This window comes from Manis pentadactyla, chromosome 12 (genome assembly GCF_030020395.1).
Source record: "Manis pentadactyla isolate mManPen7 chromosome 12, mManPen7.hap1, whole genome shotgun sequence".
Taxonomy (NCBI): Eukaryota; Metazoa; Chordata; class Mammalia; order Pholidota; family Manidae; genus Manis; species Manis pentadactyla.
Genome location: NC_080030.1, coordinates 106,870,308 through 106,891,704, shown reverse-complemented (window position 1 = coordinate 106,891,704; position 21,397 = coordinate 106,870,308). Strand labels below are relative to the sequence as shown.

Sequence of the window (21,397 nt, the reverse complement as noted above, 5' to 3'; positions counted from 1 at the left end):
AGGGGAGGGGGAGACAGGATGGAGCAGGGGCGCAGCACTGAGCCTGCCTGCAGGAGGCTTCGCCCTCGACTTTTAAATTTTTTTACTAACAAGTGTGAGTTTTTTCCTTATAAAAGAAAATAAATGACTTGTAAGGAAACACTTAACACCCAGGTAAGCCTATCTAATTCACTAGAGTTAAAACAAGAAACACATTTACTAAGGTGTTGCCTGACCTGACAGCCATGGTGTTTTCCTTCTAAGATGCAGCCCCAGATGAATCACCTGCGAACGTGAGGGTAAAAACCCCCAAACTCAGATCTGAGAGCCACCGGCATCTCTGTAACTTACTCATGAGACATCAGCTGAAGAACCCCCCTGGCCTTGCCCACATGCACACTGTACCCACCAGCCAGCACCCCCCTCGGGGAGCCCGGTGGGGGTTGGGGAGCGGCAGGGGGACAGCCACTGGCCGGCCGCAGCCCCGGGGGCCACTGCTCAGGGTTCACGGGTGGCGGGGCAAGGCGCCCTCCGCGGAAAAGGATAATGTAAACCAGCAGCACTTTTGTTCTTTTAACTGGCCTCTAGAAAAACTCCACTTTTGCTTTTAGTCTTAAAAAATTAGCCCTCTCTTCTACAATTTGAGCAAAAGCATAAAAGAAAACTGGAGATGGATCAGCAGGCCGTGTAAGGGGCTTCTGTGGTCACATTAAGAAATGGAACGCAGCTCCTGGAGGCGCAGTTACTGGGTCCGGGGCACCCCCACCCCTGAAGGCCAGCCCTGCCGCAGAGCTCCTGGCCACCAGGGTATCCGGGGCCCCCAGGACAGTGGACCTCCGGGAGGCACTCCCACAGAGCAAGAAGCTCAGGAAGGTTTTTTTCTGACTTTGAGTTCCATACTAAGAAATAAAGAACCAAACTGAAATGCTATCTACCGATAAGAATAAAGTACTAACATTGTTTTTCTTTGAAACGATGGAGGACGGACGGGCTGGTCTTCCCCTCCCACGGGGGCCCCCCTCAGCCTCCGCTCACGAGGCCCAGCTCCAGGGCTGCCTCCTCAGAGCCTTCCTGGGTCCAAACTGGAATTGAGTCTCTCTCTGCTGTGGATTCCAAAAGCATTTCACCTCTACGTCTTTTGTAGCAATAACTATGTTTATATAAATACGGTTACTTCTTTGAGGACATAATAAAATGCCTTGCACATAATAGACCTCAATAAATATTTGTCAAAAGACCAACTAAATGAAATACGAGGAAGCAGCTGCCTCTGGTAAACACAGAAACCCTCCCACAACCACAGAATCAGAGCGGAAACAGAGGGGAGTGCACGCGTGTGCACACCTCCCTGTGACTTCCTCCAGACCCAAACCCAACTGCCACCAGCAGAAAAAGCCTAAGCCAGGAAATGCAACTAGAAATGAGTAAAAAGAGAAACACCCCAAAGCAACATTTTATAAAGGAAACAGATTTCAAGTAAACAAGAGCTGGGTGAAAAAGGTTGGCTCTGGGCACAATTCTATCTGCACCAACAAGAGGACTTACGTAAATGCCCCAAGGGTTCTAGCCGCCGTCCCTCTGCTTCCTCTGTGAGGGTGCCTGGCTGCGCTCTAACGCAGCCAACACACCTGATGGGTATCAAACTGCACGGCCGGTTCCCCAGATTGAGTCGGTCACCATTTTTCTTTTAAATAATTAACTTTAAAGGCAGTCTAAAATAGTAACGAGCCACAGCAACATTTCAGATGACTTCTGCAACACCATGCCTTTCGTCTATGGCAGATTTCTAAAACATCAGGGCTCTAGACCGGGACTCAGTAGAAGGCATTTCTGTTAGGAATGGGAGACCCAAACCTTCCCTGGTGTCCTGCCAAGACGGTGCCATAAACAACCACCTTCGCCAGGATTTGAACATGACTAACGGCGTGCAGCAGCCCCATGAAACACAACAGAGTTGAAGTTAGAATGATTCAAATAATCTATGTTACTCATGACATAAAAAAATTTAACATCAGACACTTCCAACAGAACCGCTGTCAAACGATTTCATGTAACCATTTGAGAACACTCTCACAATAAACTATAGCTGACGTTGGCTGGGATCCTGAGAATAATCGGGTAACTCCTGTTCACAGACATCTGTTTTGGCCCATCCGGCCTCTGGCCCATTCTTTCTGATGCTCTTGGGAACTACCCACCGCGGTCACATATACGTGGCTCCTACGGGCCTGACCGCACGTCTCAGCTCCAGGGACGGGCCCATAACAGGCACAGACGGCCACCTCCTCGGCTACAGTGATTGCTTCAGACGGGCACACACGACCCAAGCATTCAGAGTCAAAGTCAAACCCGGAACTTCCTTAGGAGAGAGTAACTCCTTCCACTGGAAGCAGTGAGGTGGGAGAACGCAAGACCCCAGGATGCTGCCACAGGCCCCCCAGATGGAAGGGGCTGCTTAGAGCGAGGCCAACACAGAAAAAAGCCCAGTCGAGATGCAGACCAAGTCCATGAGGCTGAACCCCTGTGTCCAGCCATGAATGAGGCAAAGCTTCTCCGGGACTTTTTGGTTACACAGGCCAATAAACTCTGTTTTTACCTCTTATGCCAATTTAAGTTGGCTTGTAGTCACTTGCATCCCAAGGAGTCTTGACTGATCATCTTTCAATAAAAACTTACTTTAGCATTAATGAAGCATATAACTGCCAACTCCAGGTACACCGAAACAATTAGTCTTATGTCAAAATAATAGTGAAGAAGAAGAAAGAAGCAGGTGCAGGACCACGGGAAGGTCGGACAGGGCTTTGTCCTGACCTCAGGCCTCTAAGGTCAGGTCACTATTGTTATTTGATTCCCATCATGAGACACCCAAGAGCTCTCTTCACGTGGACTGACACGGAGGTGGACCTCAAGATTTTCCCTCCAATGATAAGTTCCATGTGAGAAAAAGATCATAGGAGAAAGAGGTCAAAAAGTAGTTATGAAAATATGGTGGAAATATGTATTAAATGGCTGATTTAATGTTTAGTTGTTGAGATACTTACATATACACATATTCTATTAATTATACATATATGCTACTATATATATATATATATATATATATATATATATATATATATATATATATAAACACATACACACTACATGTTCTACTCCGTGTCAGAGGCTCAAAACCAGGTGAACCCGTGTCTCCGATCCTGACTGGGTCATTTCACTTACACTCCACTCAGCACATTAATAGACTGTGTCTTCAATCCATATCCGGTCTCCTTTAAATTAGCAACAATTCCTAATACATCAATACTGGAACCTTTGGATCCAAAGTTTTTTTCACTGTACATTATCATGTGAGCATTTGAAAAATCCTATTGAGAAAAAAAATTCAAAGTTCAAAGGCAAGTCATTGAGTATCCAAAAAAGACCAATTAGCCGATAGCTTTGCTTTTTTTTTTCAACTTACACTTGATATAGGTCGTAGAGACTGCAGGTCTCCGTTGTGACCCCCCCAGTCCTTCCAGTCCTTGTATTCTCCCTCTTCCAGCAAATACTGGTGACCCGTAAATCCAGGCTTCTCATAAGCCACCCAGCTGCGGCAGAAGCAACAGGAAAGGGGGAGTGACTTTCAGGAATGTCAAAGACATTGTCATCCACACAGCAGTTTCATCAACAAATACAAATAGTCACAAAGCTGGACGCGGACTTGTGCACAATGACTACGGGAATTCTCCTCTACGATTTCACAGACTAACAGAATGGCCCCAAGACGACAACCTGAGAAACGTAACATCGACGTTCTGTAAAGGACTATATAGGGGAGTGTGTGTGTATTTAGTAAGAACTGACTCAAAAGAGCTTCAGCAAACAAATGTGGATAAACTTCTCTGAACAGTAATTAAGTTGTATATATTTATGGTTATTTGCAAGATTACCTTCAGTGTATACTTCTAGAGGGAATCAGTAAGGTCTATAAAGTTCAAAATAAGATCATAAAAAAACAGAATGCAAACTAACAGTCCTATAGTTCGGAATATACTCTTAATAAACAAAAGTGTAGATACGACCAATCTGGATTGGCTAATTTATCAGCCCTGCGCGGCTGACTGACCCCAAACTAGTCCCTCAAGCTGTTTGGTCAAATCCAGGTCCCAACCGACTGAGAACATGTTTGAAGTCGCTCTACGATACAATCTGGAATGTTGTCTTTGTAGTGGGGAGGGAATGGAGGAGGAAGGTATGTTTATCACGTTATCAAAAGAAAACTAAAAGAGAGATCTTTGCAGGTCACGCGTATCTACTTACATGCTTCGCAGAACTTTCATCGATCCCACTGACGTGAATGGCAAACATTCATCTCCACTTCCTTCTTCTGTTCCAGCTCCTTCCACAGTAAAATTATACATTTCTGTTTCTAGTTCCATACATTTTCCTTCAAAGAAAGGCTTTTCGTAAATAACTACCTGTAGCAGAAATGACATATACCAGTAATGTGTAAGAAGTTAAAGACCTCAATAGCTAATTATTACATCAACCATTTAATGGCACTAAGTCTTAGAACACAAATGAACATTTTCTAATATTTCTAAAAATTAACTAAACAACCATGTCTCTTAATATGATTTTAAAAATCAAGAGTTTTTTTCCTGATATGGTAAAACCCAAAGCTAAGGTTCAAAAGACAGTTTATAAATAACTGGTTTTTGTTCAGTGTCTAGAACTGATGTTTAGAACTCTGCCAAGATCCAACTTAGGAACCAAGGTATTCTACATTGCTTTCAAATGAAACAAACACTAGATCAACCTATGTGTCATAGGTGTGCAAAGTAAAAATAGCAGAAAGAGCATTTTGGAGTAGAGAGAAGTTGTCTTAAAAAGAAAGTTTTGCCCTAACTAACTGGCAATCAACAGCAGGCCCTGCAATTAGTACACACAGCCATGACTTATACACCTGATACGACAACGGGCCTTTGAGCCATGGGTACACAGTCTGTTCACGATGACCAGTGCCGTTAATGTACCTCTTGGCCTGAAGGATGCCGCGTGTAAGCTGGGACTTCCTTTGGCTGCAAGTGTGTTTTATAGAGGCAGATATATAAAATCACACAAATATTATCTGTGTGGAGATGAAGTGGGAATAAAATTCAAACATATGTTATTTTTTTACCTTTGGGTCTGTAGGAAATTCAACTTTTCGGCCACCCTGAAGAGATAAATAACATAGTAAGAAAAACGGTTTTTGCACTGACATATTACATGTATTTCACCCACGGCAGCTTCTGGTTAAGCCATCAAACCTCAGCGTCTTTACTCCTGGTTTGCTCTCACATACACCGAGACAGCTCTAAAATCACCAGCAGTGCAGACGGGGACGCGCGGGAGGCAGCCTAAAGTGGAGTTTCGCGGCCGAATCTGCACGTCATCTCATCGGAGGCATTTTATCACCTCACGTCATCACAACAAGGAAAGTGACTTAAGTACCATAAGATATTTTAAGAGAAAGAGACCCCATTTATATAACTTTCCTTACAGTATATTGTTATAATTGTTCTATTTTACTATTGGTTACTGTTGCTGATCTCATATTATACCTAATTCATAGAGAAAACTTAATCAGAGGTATGTATGTATAGAAAAAATATAGTAAATACAGGGGGCAGCACGTGTCAGGTATCCACGGGGGGTCCTGGGAAGTGTCCCCTGTGGATAAGGAGGCATCACTGTAAGTCCCCTTTTCAAAAGTATCTTTTTTGAATGTCATACACTTCACTGTAAATTATTTTAAAACTGCCTTCAAAACCTGGGGCAATTCTTTCCTACGTTCATAAATCTAATATAACTTTGCTCTTTGAAAGTGGATTTAATTTCAGAAAAGAGCCCCAAATCACTTGCATTAAGACCAGCAAACATGAAGATAATTAAACCACAAGCTTTGTCCAGAGGGGTAAAATTAAGATAAAAAATTATCTTCCTGACTTTCTGATTCGTTTCAAACTGACTGTGGGAGACAACCGCAGAGCGGAATCCCAGAAGCTCGTCTGTAACGAGAGCCTCACTGGTGCCACGGGGATGGAGGGAGCGCCTGTGCTCAACACGGGGACAAAGGCGCAGCCTGGATCCCGCCCCGGCTTAGAGTCCAGCAGAAGAGCAGAGCCCAATACGGGAGGAGGGCCGGGGCGGAAGCCCAGGCTCCTTTCAAAGGCCAGTGCTTGGGAGGAAACTCATTCCGACGACATCTGGTGCCAGAGCACCCGAGCTGCCGCCCAGCCTAGCCTCCGGGCACTACAGTGGGGTCGCCCTCGCGTGCCCTACCCTTTCCCAGCTCTGCTGGCTGTGCAGTGCGCTCTCTCACGTCACCATCTAAACAATCCTGCTTGGCTTCTAATGCCATCCTAATTCACCATGACCCAGTACCCCACTTCTCGGTCATGTCACCGGCACACTGGGCTTCACGTCCCCCTCCCCCTGTTTGTCCACAAAGGTTTACGCTTTACTTCCTTCCCTGCTGAAGCCTGCCCTTGGCCGAAGCTTTGTGCACACCTGTGGCTCCGCGAGGCTGACAATGCCTCGACGGCGGAGCGCGGGGGCTTCCCCCCTTTCTATGATTTCTCTCCTTCCTACGATTTCTCCCTCAATGAGCACACATTTGTTTAAGAAGCCTGCCTCACTGCTTCCAAGCCACAGCCTGGGGATTATCAGCGCCCAGCTGGTGAGGAATCGCTGGCTCCAAGAACACCTCGCAGATTTCATTTTACCATTTTCATAGGCCGCATGGATCCGATGTACGCTTCTTGTGTGTCCCAGAAGGATAAGTCAGGGTATTCGCCAGGTTCCAGGATAAAAGGGACACCCTGAAACCCAGGTTCTTCATAAATCAGCCATCTGAATGAGCACACAGAAAGAAAAGACAGAGAGACCGTTCACCACTTCCTTCAGTGTTACCCAGGACCCCACCAAAGAGAGAGGAAAAGAACAGGAGAGGGTATTATGGATCTGGAAGAGGCACGGGCATGCTTCGCCATCAGAGCGGCGCCAAACCAGAAGAGGAATAAGCCACCGCCTGCTGCTCTCTTCTTGATGTTTTGCTTGTCTCGGGCCTGGCTTTGTCCACTTAATTTCTACCATGAATTGCTTTAAAGCATAAATATCTCTATCATAATAAAAGTGGTTATCTTGTACTTCATGTATTTAGAGAGGTCCTAGCTCGGAGACCTCAGCTTTGTCTTAAAAGGCAACATTGTAACCAAAGGCTAGGATGTTCCATCTACTCATTTGTCATTGTATCAAAAATTTGTAACAGCTGACATCCACCCAGAGCTTACAAGGAATGCCACCCCAAATTCCACCCAGTCCTTAAAACGACGCTCTGAGGAAGGAATAACCTTGCTCCCATTTTACAGAGGAGCCCCAGGGCTGCACAGCTGCAAGCTGCAAATGCAGGGCTGACCCCCGCGGCCTCCATAGCCAGGCTCCTCATCAGTTTTTGACCACAGGTCACCTCACCCCAGGGGGTGCACACAGTTTGTTCTTCACCAGGACTCCAGGTCATCACTGTGAGCATGCCCTGGTGCACAGACGTGTCCTCGGGGCTTTTAAGGTCTGTAACGCTGCTCGTTCCCAAGGCCACAAAGCTTCTTGAGCTCTTGGGTCTGATTTTTACGGCTCTTCAATACCACGCCCTCTGATGAGGCTTGTCAGCTGTCACTTCAATTGTGTCAGAGAACCAGCAGCCCCACCCTCCCCCTGGGTGCTAGAAACCAGGGAGCCAGAAACTGCCTGCTAGGACCGTCTCTGAAGACTCGACAGGCTTCTCAATTTCTTGGTTCTTGAGGAGGGTTCTGGGAAGGTGAGGTTGCTGGAGAAGTAACTTTTACATAAGAAAGGTGTTAGTATACCCCCTTCATAAACAAATACTGAACCCCTGGGGATGACTTACGCTCCCCAATTCTTTGTTAGTCTTCCTAACGCATCCTGGGTGGGGGCGAACCCCCCAGAACAGAGGCCAAGAAGACGGCTGAAGTGAGATCTTACCAGCAAAATGAGTCTGATTCACCCTCTTCGCTTTTTTCTCTTTTGGTCCAAGGGCAAATTTTTGGTGATGGTTTGTGTTAAAAGATTCCCCTGGATAAATCAGTAACTTCTGTAGACTCGCTAATTACACAGGAATGTACAGTTAAAACCACACTAGATCTGATACTGAGCCCTCTCTCTGACCAGAAAAAAAATTTGGTGTTGCAAGGGGAAGTGATTTCATTAAAGATGTAAAAAGAATTAAAAAAAAAACAAAAACCACACTAGAGACCTATCAACACACACGTGAACGCTGGGAGGCTGTGTGTGGTGTACGCGGGCGGGACCAAAACCAATCCACAGGGTTGGGAGGCAGGACAACCGCTGCAGTGGGGACAAGGGGACAACCAGGAGGGGGCAGGAGCAGGGGCGGGGGGCTCTGAGACACTGGTCATGCTGTTTCTTGATCTGGACGACGGTGACACTTTGAAAATTGACTCAGCTTACACACTTATAATTTGTTGTGCCCCATTTCCCATTTTGTACAAATGTTATATATGCTTCAAAAAAAACTATCGTAAAGGGGAAAAAGGCTTATCTTTTAAATACCGCTGCAATGCCCTAAGCCACACGAAAACAGAGGCTAAGGAATGGGGTCCTTTAAATCTCCTTTTGCTTATGCATGGCCGTCAAGGATGCATTACATATTTTTGGAGCTCAAAGCTCTCCCAGGCACACTGACACCGATTTCACGCCCTAACTAAGTAACAGCAGCTCCTCATCAATTGTGCTATTAGGCTGACGGCCAACAGGCCTCAAAGCCAGACTCCCACAAGTGAACGGGCTGAATTCTTCACACACACAGTGCATGGCTCATAAGCAAGCGGCTCTGGGACACTGAAATGCTGCGCACTGAAGTACTTTCCTTAAGTCTTTGCTCCTATAGTTGGAGTTTTGAGGGGATTTACTCATCTGATATAGAACATTTCACTTTCCTTAAAGCACATGATTTAGTCCCATAACATTTACAGAAGGAAGGTAATTTGGGGTAAAGGGGAACTGGTTAAACGTGTTAAAAAAGCTGACCACGTAAGCCAACACACTTGAACAGACGGCCGCTCTGTGACCGCGTCCTTGGTGCGTGCTTGCTAAGGGCTTGTTGGGCATGCAGACATTTTTAGGACTGTTCAGTAGACTTTGGAATTTGACACCTCATAGACAGAGCATGGTTCATTTTTCCTAAATTCGATTCCAACAAGATACATTATTCATGAGGCCATCGGGAGAGGAGGAAATGATCTTCAAGGCAGTGTTATTTCAATGGAGAGATGTGGAAGGTAGGATGGAAACCAAGCAGTCAAACTTGGTACAGTTAATGGGAAGCCAGTCAGCACACGGCGCCACCCACGAGGCAGCCCTTCCAAAACCGTTCAGTCCGCACCTGATCGCACCTCTAGACCCAACCCCTCATGTACAGCAAGTTCAAGTGACAGAGGAACAAGTTAAATGAGACATAAGGAAACACTCGGAGACAACTCCAGAATGTGGCACGTTCTCTAAGACAGCTGAGCTAAATGCTTCAAAAAGTCGTGGCATGGGAAACAACGCAGGGCACTTTAGAGATTAAAAGAGACTTAAAGAGACAGAGCAACCCAATATATTTATATGAACCTTGACTGGATCCTGATTAGTAATCTATATAAGTTTTTCCTAAAACAACTGAATTTAGTATGGGCTATAGATTAGATATTATTGTGGACATATTGTTAATTTTCTTTGGTGTGGATAATGATAGTTATGCAGGAAAACACCATTATAAAGAGTTTCAGGCCAAAGTATATATGAATGAAGGCTGTGATATTTGCAACTCACCTTCAAGGGCTCAGGAAAAAAGATAAATATGGCAAAACTCTAAGTAGAGGATATATGTGGGTTCACTGGGTTATTCTTTCTGCTTTTGTGTATGCCTGAAACTTTCAGAATAAAAAGTTGGGCTCTGAGACATTATAGTCCTTAAAGAAATATACATGGTGAATATTGTATAGCAACAAAAAAGAATAAATTATCAACATGGGTAATCTTAGTAACAATGTAGAGAAAAAGGAATGCGCCACAGAGAATTTTGATAATATTTTTTATGAAGTTCAAAAACACACACAACTAAAATAGTGCAGGGACAGATACTATAGGGTGAAGCTGTAAAATAAGGGCATGAGGAAAACAGAAAATTCCAGAGAGAAGCTATCTGTGTGGGGGAGTCAGGGGGATGGGGCCGGGGGGGGCTACAGCAGTGTTTATAATGCTGAGGTCCTAAGTTGGGTGGTGCGCACATGGGGGTTTGTTTTATTACTGGGGTTCATAATTCACAGCTATATAGATATTCTTCTGTATATATCAAGTATTTCATAATAAAACTGATCAAGGAATATTTGGCTATTAAAAAAATATCTCTTGACTTCAGAACACCTGCATTCTAACACCCAATCTCACCTTGAGAAACTGGTCAAAGCCTGTTTTCCTTGGCTAAATACTGATGTTGGGACAGACGCTCCTTATGCTCCCCTGGAAGTTCTAAAATCTTTTGTTTGTGTTTGTTAGAAATATACCCCCCAGAAAAGATATGCCGTTACCTCTGGGGGAATGGGTGCAAGCACTAGCCAGCTTTGAAAACAAAGATTTACAAACAAATTCTATTCAACAGGATCTGAAAGGAAAATTTATTGAGAAATTACTCAGGTTCCCAGATAAGAATCTGCCGAGTAATACCCTTACTCTGTGTCTGTGCAGGAGGGCCCGGCCCACAGGGAACAGGCTCTGGAATAAACCCCCAAAGGGAATCTAAGAAAGTCCCTCACACAGCAAAGGACTCCCTAACGGCAGCTCAGAGGGCGGGCGCGCCAGCAGAAGCCGTGAGTTCAGGCACCGAGCGGTTCACCTCGCCCATCAGGACTCCCCGTGCAGGTCCATGAAACTACTACTGACCAGGTCCCAAAGCTGACCGGCCAAGTTTAATGAGTCCAAACTTTGAAATGACATCGAAGGCAGCTTTCTGTTAGCCTAACGGCAGCAGAAATGAACAGGCAGCAAAGAGCTGTCCATCCCCATGCGAGCATATCATACACTGTACGCTCCGACAGGTCTGTCACCGCCGCCCATGAGATAAATGTAAACTTACTGTAAAGCTAAGGGGCCTTATTAAAGTGCAGCCCATTACGCTTCAACGCAGCCCAAGCCTGAGTCATGAAACTTTTAGACACTGAGATTAAAATATTATGGCAGATGCCTGTTTCATTCTTTCCTTAGGAAGGTGATGTTTCTCAACTTAACACTGTAAGGAAAAGGGCATATAGATCTCTTTGATGGGAAAAATTAAAGACAGCAAGAGACAAGACATTTTCTTTTGTTCAGATTCTTCCTTTTCTTCCCAATCTCTAGATATAAGAGTACCCAAGATTCAGATGGCTTCTCTGCTCTTTACACCAACTCCCTAGGAGATTTCATCCAGAACATGGTTTAAAAACCTTCTCCTTGTGATGAGTCCCAACTCTACATCTCCAGCCTTCCTCCTGAACTTCAGTCTCACAGATCCGTCCAGCCGCCTTCCTGATTTCTTGCATGTCCAGTTGGCGTGTCCACTTAGCTTCCCTAAAACTGAACACCTGAGCCTCGCTCTCTCTCCTAACCTGCCCCAGTGCGGGTCCCAAACCCTGGGCGTTTCTCGGCCCCTCACAGCACTCACGCCGTCTGTCAGCAAACATCAGTTCTACCTTCAAAACGCATGCAGAATCTGACCGTCTCTCACCAGCATTATCACGCTGCCTCGGCCCCTGAACCCCTTGCCTACGTGACTGCAGCTGCCTCCTGGCTGGTTTCTCTGTTTCCACCCTTGCCTCTGTACAGTCTATTTTCTACACAGCAGCTAGAGTGATCTTCCTAAAATACAAGTTAGATCAAAATCCCCCAGTGATTTCCCATGTCCCTTTGAGTAACCTAAATACCCCACAAGGCCTAAGTAGCCTGACCAGACACGAGACCTCCCTTCCTTCACCGTCCTAGGTCATTCTGCTCCACCCTGACCTCCTACTGTGCCCCCAGCAGGCCCAGCAGGACCCTGCAAGCCCGCCCTCAACCCAGGCCGCTCCTCCTGGCCCTCCCCCCTCACATATCCCCGGCCTGACTCCCTCCCTTCCTCTTGGTCTCTGCTTAAATGTCCCCAGAGACCTTTCCTGATCTATCTAAAACATCACCACCACTGTCCCTCTCTAATTTATATTTCGTGTAGTATTTACCATCGGACACATTACGTTTGTATTGTCTTATGTATATCCCATTGGTAAAAACTTTTGAACATTTTCTGAATATATGATATTTACAAATTCTGTATATTACTGTTGAAAATATTATGTATTAGAAAACATACACAAAAATAAAACCGTAAAAGGAGCTTTTCCATAGAACATAAAGCCCCTGCCCTGGGCTGCGCACACCGCGTTAGGTCCCTGAACCCCAGTGCCAGCGCCGCAGCCTGCCTTCCTTCCTTTAATTTCTCCCCTATCTGAAAAATTCCTGTTTCCTTCAAAATACTCTTGCAGTTTCCTGTGACTTGTGGGACCAACATCCCTAAGGGGCTCTGGAGAGCATTGTGTGACAATGTGAAAGGAAGTGCCCTGTGTGCCGGCCTCCATCCCACCTGCAATGTCAGGGCCACAGCTTTGGGTTCATTGCTGTGAAGGTGAGATCTACAACTCAGCTCTGAATGAATCGGGCTCCTCTGTGATAAGGAAAAACCTACATTAAAAATGCAGTTTTTACCCCTGCACTTCCTCCTAGAAATTGTGATTGCTTATGAGAGGGCTGAAACACAGTAAAATAGGCACAAAAGAGTCAGAATTTTAAGTGCCTTGTAAAAAAAAAAACAACCTTTTTGTAGTAAATAATTACTTAACAGGACAATAAGAGACTGAATATCTTAAGTCTCCTTTCCAGTACCACGCTCAAAATAAGCGAATATTTGAAATAAAACACTTACGTGCCCCAATGTACTTTAATGGAACAAGTCTTCTGCATGAAGCCAAACCCCTGCAGTTCCTCAGTATCATCAAAGTAGGAATTGAGGAGTCCTAACCCTTCTGGTTCAGTAAATAAGTCAATTTGACTAACTCTGTAATCCTGAGAAAAAAAAAAGTAATAATTACACCATGTATCTGATTCCACAGGAAGTTATATTTTCAAATAAAAATAAGCGTTCAATACACACATACAATGCACAGACACCTGCCATTTTATCCCGTTCCTGCTTTGCCCACAACCTTGATTGCAGACGGTCCTTGGGGGGCAGGTACGTTGCTTCAGTCACACGTGTGTGTGTGTGTGTGTGTGTGTGTGTGTGTGTGTGTTCGAGCAAAGATCACAAACAAAGATGAAGAAATGAACTCGAGGAGAGTTTGGGAACATATCTATTTCTCTCATCCTCACTGAAAAAATGTCTTGACCTGGTGACCGTCTTAGTGCCTTTGCTCCAAGGCGACCATCCGAGTGCAGAGACTGGTCCCCACCTGTTTTTTGCACCCATAAGTGCCCTGTGGTGGCGCCCTTGAATACGACCAGCCCTCTACCGTGCAGGTTTGGCAGTGACTGGTAAAGCCTGTAAAATGGTTAAACTGTAAAGCTGTTAAACCAAGGTGCATTCAGGTGACCTCCAAGTCTGCACTTTAGTCTCTGTTCCATGCCCTGCCTATCCATGGTCCACAGACACTCTAACTGGCCCATCCTGGCTGAGTGCCTAAGAGATAATCGGCTATTTATTGAACCTCTATGGTGCTGAGCTAGATAAACTGAGGTACAAAGGAAACACGAACCCTTGGGTTAGTTGAGGGAAGGCTCTTGCAAACATTACCAAAGGGACAAATTTAATGAACAAAAAACGTGACCTCTGTGAATATTTGTTGTGATTTATGTTCATGTCTCAAGAAACTATGAACACAGTTGATTAAAAAAAAAATCCATGATATAGCAGGAGCCATAAAAGCATTCTTACCCTTTAAGCATGACACCATTCAGAAAAATTCACCCCAAGGAAATAAATTTATAAATGATTAAATGCACAAAAATGTTCACACAGAAAAGGACTAAGGCTTCAGTGCTAAGTGCAAAGAAACAGCAAGAGCCTTGGATGTATTATGATCACAGCTGCGGGAAAAGCCAGTTAGGACACGGCCGAGGTGGAGTAGAGGATTCAGATTCAGAAAAATGAAGGAAGGACACTTTATGAGAGTGGTTTCTGGGTATCTCTGAACGTTGCTTTATGACCAATAAATAAAAACTGCAGGCAAATTAGTGCACTAACTGTGACATTTTGAAATGGAGTTCCTTATGAATTACTTAAGGTTAATCACATTATGTGCTTAAAACTGAAAGACTGATCATTTAGAATACAGGGATCATCAAAGCAACTCGGAAATGTTGGCCAAGGAAAACAAATGACATTTTCCTCTGCCAAACACTGTTACTCATTCTTACTCATTCTCACTTGAGAGCATTCCTTTTTTCCCCAAGGCACCCCAACGCCCGTCGCTATTCTACAAACAGGGTTTCTATTTTTCCACGTGGAAGGTACCATGACTTACATGTAAAACGTAAAGAATCACCAAATCCCAAAAGCCACAAAGTAAGAATGATGCAACTTCCTCACAAGAAGCGAGAAACATGAAATTGTACCCAATCCATAAAGTAGCCTCAGATACTTCTTCTTTTAAACCGACATGAAACCCCACAGTTGAACTATCAAACGAATTATTTTTGGATTGTTTATTTTTCCAAACTAGAACTCCTATAAGCTACTCAAGGTAACCAGAAATCACAGAGTAACCAAAAAAACTAAGTAAAAGAAAAACCTGTTCATACAGAACTCATCAAAAGCAGATATTAAATAAAGTACATTCAGAGATGGGGATAGAGGGCCAGGAGTGAGAAAATAATCTTTAGGATATATTGTGAAAAAAATGACTAACCAGTTAGAACGTTTCTTTTCTATTTATCTGAAGTGTCCAAATACAGAAAACATATCCACAAAACCCCAATCAAGTATTTTCCCCAATCACTTATTTCATAAAATGAACTTTTTTTCTCAAAGTAGGCGTCATCCTGGGCATTCAGTAAATATTTGCTGGGTGAATGAATAAATTCTGGTTTTCCCATGACCTACCTGGACCACGTGTCTAATTGAACCAATCACCACGGGCTTCACTGACTCCACCTCATCATTTTTTTCCAAAATATCGTCTATACCCCAGAGACCAGAGAGTTCCAATTCTCCTTCTTCTAAGGGGATGGAGTGCCCTTCAAAATTTGGTTTCTCATACAAAATCCAGCTAAGAATAAAACACAACAAAACTATTAGTCAGTCTTGGTAAGAGAGGTTTAAATTACTCAAATATTCTGGTAATAGCCTCTCTGCCTACCTGCCTTTCATATGTCTTATGTATTCATAAGTCCAACTCTCTAGCAATTAAAATGCATAAATGCTCTCCACAACTAAAATTTTCTGTGTATAACTAAGCTTCTGATAATGCAATAACTGTCAGGGTCTTGGAGAACTTCCGGCTATCAATATGAATATTGCAGAGGTACTGATGCTCTATAGAATTGCCAGTTAGTAGAGACTTGTACATGTACCACATGAGGTAAATGGACTTTTAAATTCCCCTTATATATGTAGAAGACACTTCTCTTAGAGGGACTTGTATTTTCGAGCCCCTTCAATGGGTAGATTGACACAAAGAACAATTTGCATGTTAAAGAGATTTTTTTAATTTACATTTTTAAAATATCCTTCCCATCAGTATCCAAACCCTAAAGGAGGCCTCATGTGGATATATGACAGGGCTGCTCTGAAAGGCTTATGCTTTCAAGAAAGGAGAGAAGCCAGCAGAAGTTGGGGAAAAAAGAAAGAAAGAAGTACTATTCTATATTCCATCAAAAACAAAATCATTCTGCAAAATTGGTTTTCAATGTTAGTTTCAGTCTTCAAATTTAGGAAAAAAATTGATTTTATTTTTCTAAAGAATATGTTGAATATATAAAAAAGATATTAAAACATCTGAAACCTAATAGGAAAGATGCTACATACTTAATCAAGTGGAAAGCAAAGAAAAGTTTACTGATTTTTTAAAACACAAATGTCTGGGACACTACCAGCAAGTTTATAAACAGGTACCAAAGATAAGATAAATATTTATGCCAGGCAGCGATTTTTTAAAAACTTGTTTTTCTTAATTCAATTCCTGTGTATTTCCTAGAAGCAATTAAGCTGATAAAACAATTCTTTTCACCAACTTCTTTACTTAATCAAAATGATCTGTTGTCAAAAAGTTGGAAAGTAAGTTTCAGGTTAGTCCTCTGACATGTCTTTTAAAAAATTCTACCAATATGACTACTATAGTTCTTACCAACCTCACTGAAAATTCATAAACCAGAAGTATATTATGGATTCTGATATCCATTAGTCCAAAACAATGTTATATGGGGATATAAGGGAAAAAGAAGCTTGTACTGATGCATTTTCCTGATTTTTCTAGCATAAACATGCATCAGCCCCAAATCAGAAACATAATTCAAAACTGTATTTCTTAGGAATTTCTGTCAATACTCACCATGACCAGTATTTTCTTCCCTTTACACAGACAGCTAAAGGAATGATTTTAAATAATCATGAAGGACTAAGAGGCCATGAAACATGTAAAACACAAACCCTGAAAGTCAGGAACTCAAAGTGCCTCCTTACCATCCTCTGACAACCTTGACAAGTATCACAGGAGAGAGGGCCCAAGGGGTGCAATCCTGGACGTCAGTGAAAGCTTCCGCGCACGGCTCAGAGGCGCCCGGCTCGCTGTATATCACTACCTGCAAGACAGGGCCCATGGCGGCCCACATTGTTGTATTCTATCAGACCACAATAAAATCTGGACGAGAGATAGAAAATGACCTCACCTTTCCAGGTCGGGGGTTGATTTTATTTTGGACAATTCCTCGAAGTGTCTGTAATCAATTGAACAAAAACACAACAAATAATGAAATACTGCATAACAGTATTTATGTTAAGACAATTCCTCTTTTCTCCTCCCAAGACCCTTTAGATAACATCGTATTTGCCTTAGTTTATCAGTTTTGAAACATGCCAAAGTTGTATTAAAAGTCTCTTGAACCCCTATGTTTATCGCAGCACTATTTACAATAGCCAAGAATTGGAAGCAACCTAAATGTCCATCGATAGATGAATGGATAAAGAAGATGTGGTACATATACACAATGGAATACTACTCAGCCATAAGAAAAGGGCAAATCCAACCATTTGCAGCAACATGGATGGAGCTGGAGGGTATTTTGCTCAGTGAAACAAGCCAAGCAGAGAAAGAGAAATACCAAATGATTTCACTCATCTGTGGAATATAAGAACAAAGGAAAAACTGAAGGAACAAAACAGCAGCAGAATCACAGAACTCAAGAATGGACTAACAGGTACCAAAGGGAAAGGGACTGGGGAGAATGGGTGGGTAGGGAGGGATAAGGGGGGGAGAAGTAGGGGGGTATTAAGATTAGCATCCATAGCGGGGTGGGAGAAAGGGGAGGGCTGTACAACACAGAGAAGACAAGTAGTGATTCTACAACAGGTTGCTACGCTGATGGACAGTGACTGTAAAGGAGTATATAGGGGGGACCTGGTATAGGGGAGAGCCTAGTAAACAAAGTATTCGTAAGTATTCGTCATGTAAGTGTAGATTAATGATTAAAAAAAAAAAAAAATGCAGTTCCTAGGTGGTGACCTCCAACGAGTTCTACACAAGGGTATAAAGGGCATATAAAAGTGTAGGCAAAGGGTCTCTTTGCGTTTATACAGTAGATCAAAGTCTAACTGGGCTACCCCGAAAATGAACTAAGATACGATATGAAAGAGAACTTCCAACATCAGCACTCTCTGGAAGACTCATGCCAGAAGATGATCATCAAAAAACCCCAACAAAGATCCACGCACTGCTACAGCTGTAGATGCACTCATCCCACCAGCTCCTGGACTTGCCATGGGAATGAAGGAGATATCTAAGCTGGCCTGTGCATACAGTAAAACAACAAATTTGACTGGATCAATACTGTTGGAACTCAACCAAGAATTAGGAGAAGTGCAAATTGTAGCGCTCCAAAATCTTACAACTACAGACTATTTACTGTTAAAAGAACATATGGGATGTGAACAGTGCCCAGGAATGGGTTGTTTTAATTTGTCTGATTTTTCTCAAACTATTCAAATTCAGTTAGATAATAACCATCATATCATTGATAAGTTTTCACAAATGCCTAGGGTGCCTAACTGGTTTTCTTGGTTTCACTGGAGATGGCTGGTAATTACAGGTATGCTTTGGTTATGTAACTATACTCCTATTATGTTAATGTGTGTGCGCAATTTAAGTAGTAGCTTAAAATATATACATGCTGAAGTTACTCTACAAGAAGATATGTCAAAGAAATAATCAATCTTCCCATGTTTTCTCCCGCCTGCTACTTCTATAGCTTTTCTTCTTCCTTCCTAATTACAACGAATTCTTAAATAGAATTCGTGCCTCATATCAAATTTACCGAGTATCATAACTCCTCCAAGTGGTAAAGATACCTCAAGACAAATGCTGGGCATAGAAGCCACAGGGCATAAATATGCAAAGAAATAAAAAGCTAACCATTTCAAACAATAAGGCTTCTCTCTCACTTACCAACTTAACATTTCCCTGTATGGCCCCGGAAGATGACTGGTTAGCCAGAGACGGGTAAGATTCCTCAAGGGAGGAACAACCTAAGACAGGCACAGTCGCAGGGGGGTCACCAGGTGAGAAATTGGGGATCAACAGAGGTGAGGCTTAGAACCTCACCCCCCCTGTTCTGAGAGAAATCTTCTGCATATGTGGATGTTTTATTGCCCTTGTCTAGCTTGGATTAACACATAGTCTACAGGCACACACCTGATCATCTACATTTGCTCTCTTACAGCACTAAGCTCTGTTTTCTACCTTTATGTTGTATCTACCTACCACTTCAGCATCTTATTAAAAATAATAAAGAGAGAAATGTGGTATCCACATATAAATCAAGTATAAAAATCAAATGTGTATTCATATTTGAACTGACTGTTTATAGTTCATAATGCATGAGCAAAACCAAAAGTTTCTGTGATGACTGCCCTTGTACTGTTCACCATGTAACTTATTCACTATGTAAGAATTTGTTCTCCATGTAAGAACTTGTTCGTTATGCTTCAGAAGATTGGAGACTGACGAAAATTAGGCTTGGGGTGGATTAATGATTGTGCATTGAGCATTGACTCCCCTATACAGAATTTTATTGTTGTTAACAACCATTTGATCAATAAATATGAGAGATGCCCTAACAACAACAACCAAGAAAAAGTACACACTTCCAATTGTAAAATAAATAAGCAACCGGGATGTAATGTATAGCATAAGGAATATAGTCAAAATATTGTAACAACTTGGTATGGTGATAGCTGGTACTTAGAATTATCATGTATATAAATGTTGAATCACTGTGTTGTACACCTGAAACTAATGTAATGTAATACTGTGTGTCAACTACCCTTCAATAAAAAATAATTATCTAAAAAAAAAAAAAAAAAAAGTCTCTTGAGTCTAGGCTAGTCAGAGCTTTTTGTTTTTTAACCTCTGTTGGAATTTGCCACTTCAATTTCTTCTCATTGAAATGCCCAGGATATTCTCACCAATCTAGAAAATTCAGGGCCCAACACTCAGACCCATGTTTTATGTCAGTTCACAGAGTAAGAACTCAGCTAAGAGACTGTAATTCCAACAATCTCATTATTATCTCAAATAAAGAGAAACTGTAATGTTTTAATCACTTAGCCAGAAGGAGCTGAATCAATTTTATGTGTTCATAAACACACCTTGTCTGAATCTATTGTTTTTTCATAGTAACATCTACCATCACACTGCATGAGTAGTCTAAATAAAAAGTGTTTATGGTATATTTCACAGCATACATTACACATGGAATACTTAATCCTCTCTTTATGATGAACAAAATACATTTTTATATGGCTCCAAAACTAATCATTTTCAAGACCATCTAACAAGACCAGTCAAACCAGAAATGCAAAGGTAATAAAAACAGTAATTGCACATGTGAAAATATTATAAAACATGGACCTCATTCAATGCTGCCCAGGACAGCTATTCCAAGGAGGGCCTTTGATCTGATCACTCGTGGATTATGCCAGAGTGGAATGTGCCTGAAAATCATAGGAAGACCTCAGGGAGGCATTAGTAGAAATCAAAATGTCATATTCTTATATGTATACACATTAGAAGTAGAAAAGCTAAAAAAGCCTGACATTTAAAACAAAATTCAGGTAAGACATTAAAGATAGAATAGTCATATAGTCAACAAAGCCCAGCAGCTAAAGAAACAAAATTCTAATCATAGAAACGCCTAGGGAGAGTATTCACTTTACTCCACTGGGCGTGGTTTACCAATTGATTCCACAGCGAAACAGTCTGTTGTCAGACCCATCGGCCCCTTGTGAGATAAGAGAACTGACCTAAGGGCAGAGAGAATAAGGCAGCAATGACAGGAAGGTGGCCCAGGGCAATTTTGTGGTTGACAAAAATATTTAAAAATCCTACGATTTCTGAGAGCTAAAGACTGATTGTTTTGTTTGTTTACAGCAGTGGTTCTCAAACTGTGGCCTGGGGAATCCTGGTGTGGGGGGGGCGGCTACCCAAGATACTTTCAGGGAGTCCCTGAAGTCAAAACTTTTTTCATGAGAAGAGGTATTTGCCTCTTTCACTCTCTTTCTCTCACAGGGTACAGTGGAATTTTCCAGAGGGTCCATGACGTGATGGCATCACTGCTGTGATCTGACGGCTAATGCAATGTGTGCCTGTGTGTTCTGGTGTTTTACATTTTCTTTAGTGTGAGTTTTTATAATAAATTTGGATAGGCAGAACCCCTGTGAAGAAAGGCTTTTTGGGGTCCTCAATAATTTTAAATATAAAGGCATCCTGAGACCGTCACGTTTGCAAACTTTTGGAAATAGGGATCTGGAAGTCGGCTACAGTTTGGAAGCGTTTCACAAACTACGTGCCGTGATGGGCTTGCGGCAGCAGCTGATACGCGTCAGAACGCGCTGCAGGGCCCGGTACAGTGGGGGAGGGGGCGAGGCATGTTCCACCTGAGCAGACTGCGTCGGATGATGGTCTACACCTGCGGAAGAGCGTAGTTCACAGGCCAGGCAACAGCGGCGAGGAGCCCCCGCCTGCCTCCGGGCCAGCAGGGCTGACCGCCAGCCCTTCCATCCTGCTCCTCTTTTACTGCCCTCCCTCAGCTTTGGCATCAA

The 21,397-nt window shown here is 42.8% G+C and overlaps 1 protein-coding gene across 4 annotated transcripts in view; it reads right to left on the bottom strand.

Moving 5' to 3' along the window:
* The window catches only part of CRYBG1 (crystallin beta-gamma domain containing 1), a 149,615-nt gene that overhangs the window by 17,428 nt on the left and 110,790 nt on the right, over window positions 1-21,397 (bottom strand). For 3 of the 4 annotated variants that reach the window (XM_057489460.1, XM_057489459.1, XM_036902877.2), the window contains 9 exons: window positions 16,972-17,019; window positions 16,766-16,884; window positions 15,188-15,353; window positions 13,013-13,152; window positions 6,729-6,855; window positions 5,141-5,176; window positions 4,279-4,436; window positions 3,440-3,566; window positions 3,199-3,344 (listed from right to left, as the gene is read on the bottom strand). In XM_057489460.1, coding sequence (XP_057345443.1) covers window positions 3,199-3,344; window positions 3,440-3,566; window positions 4,279-4,436; window positions 5,141-5,176; window positions 6,729-6,855; window positions 13,013-13,152; window positions 15,188-15,353; window positions 16,766-16,884; window positions 16,972-17,019 — 1,067 coding nt within the window. Of the gene's footprint in view, window positions 1-3,116; window positions 3,345-3,439; window positions 3,567-4,278; window positions 4,437-5,140; window positions 5,177-6,728; window positions 6,856-13,012; window positions 13,153-15,187; window positions 15,354-16,765; window positions 16,885-16,971; window positions 17,020-21,397 lie in introns of all 4 variants that reach the window. The other variant, XR_008992894.1, reaches the window with a different exon arrangement.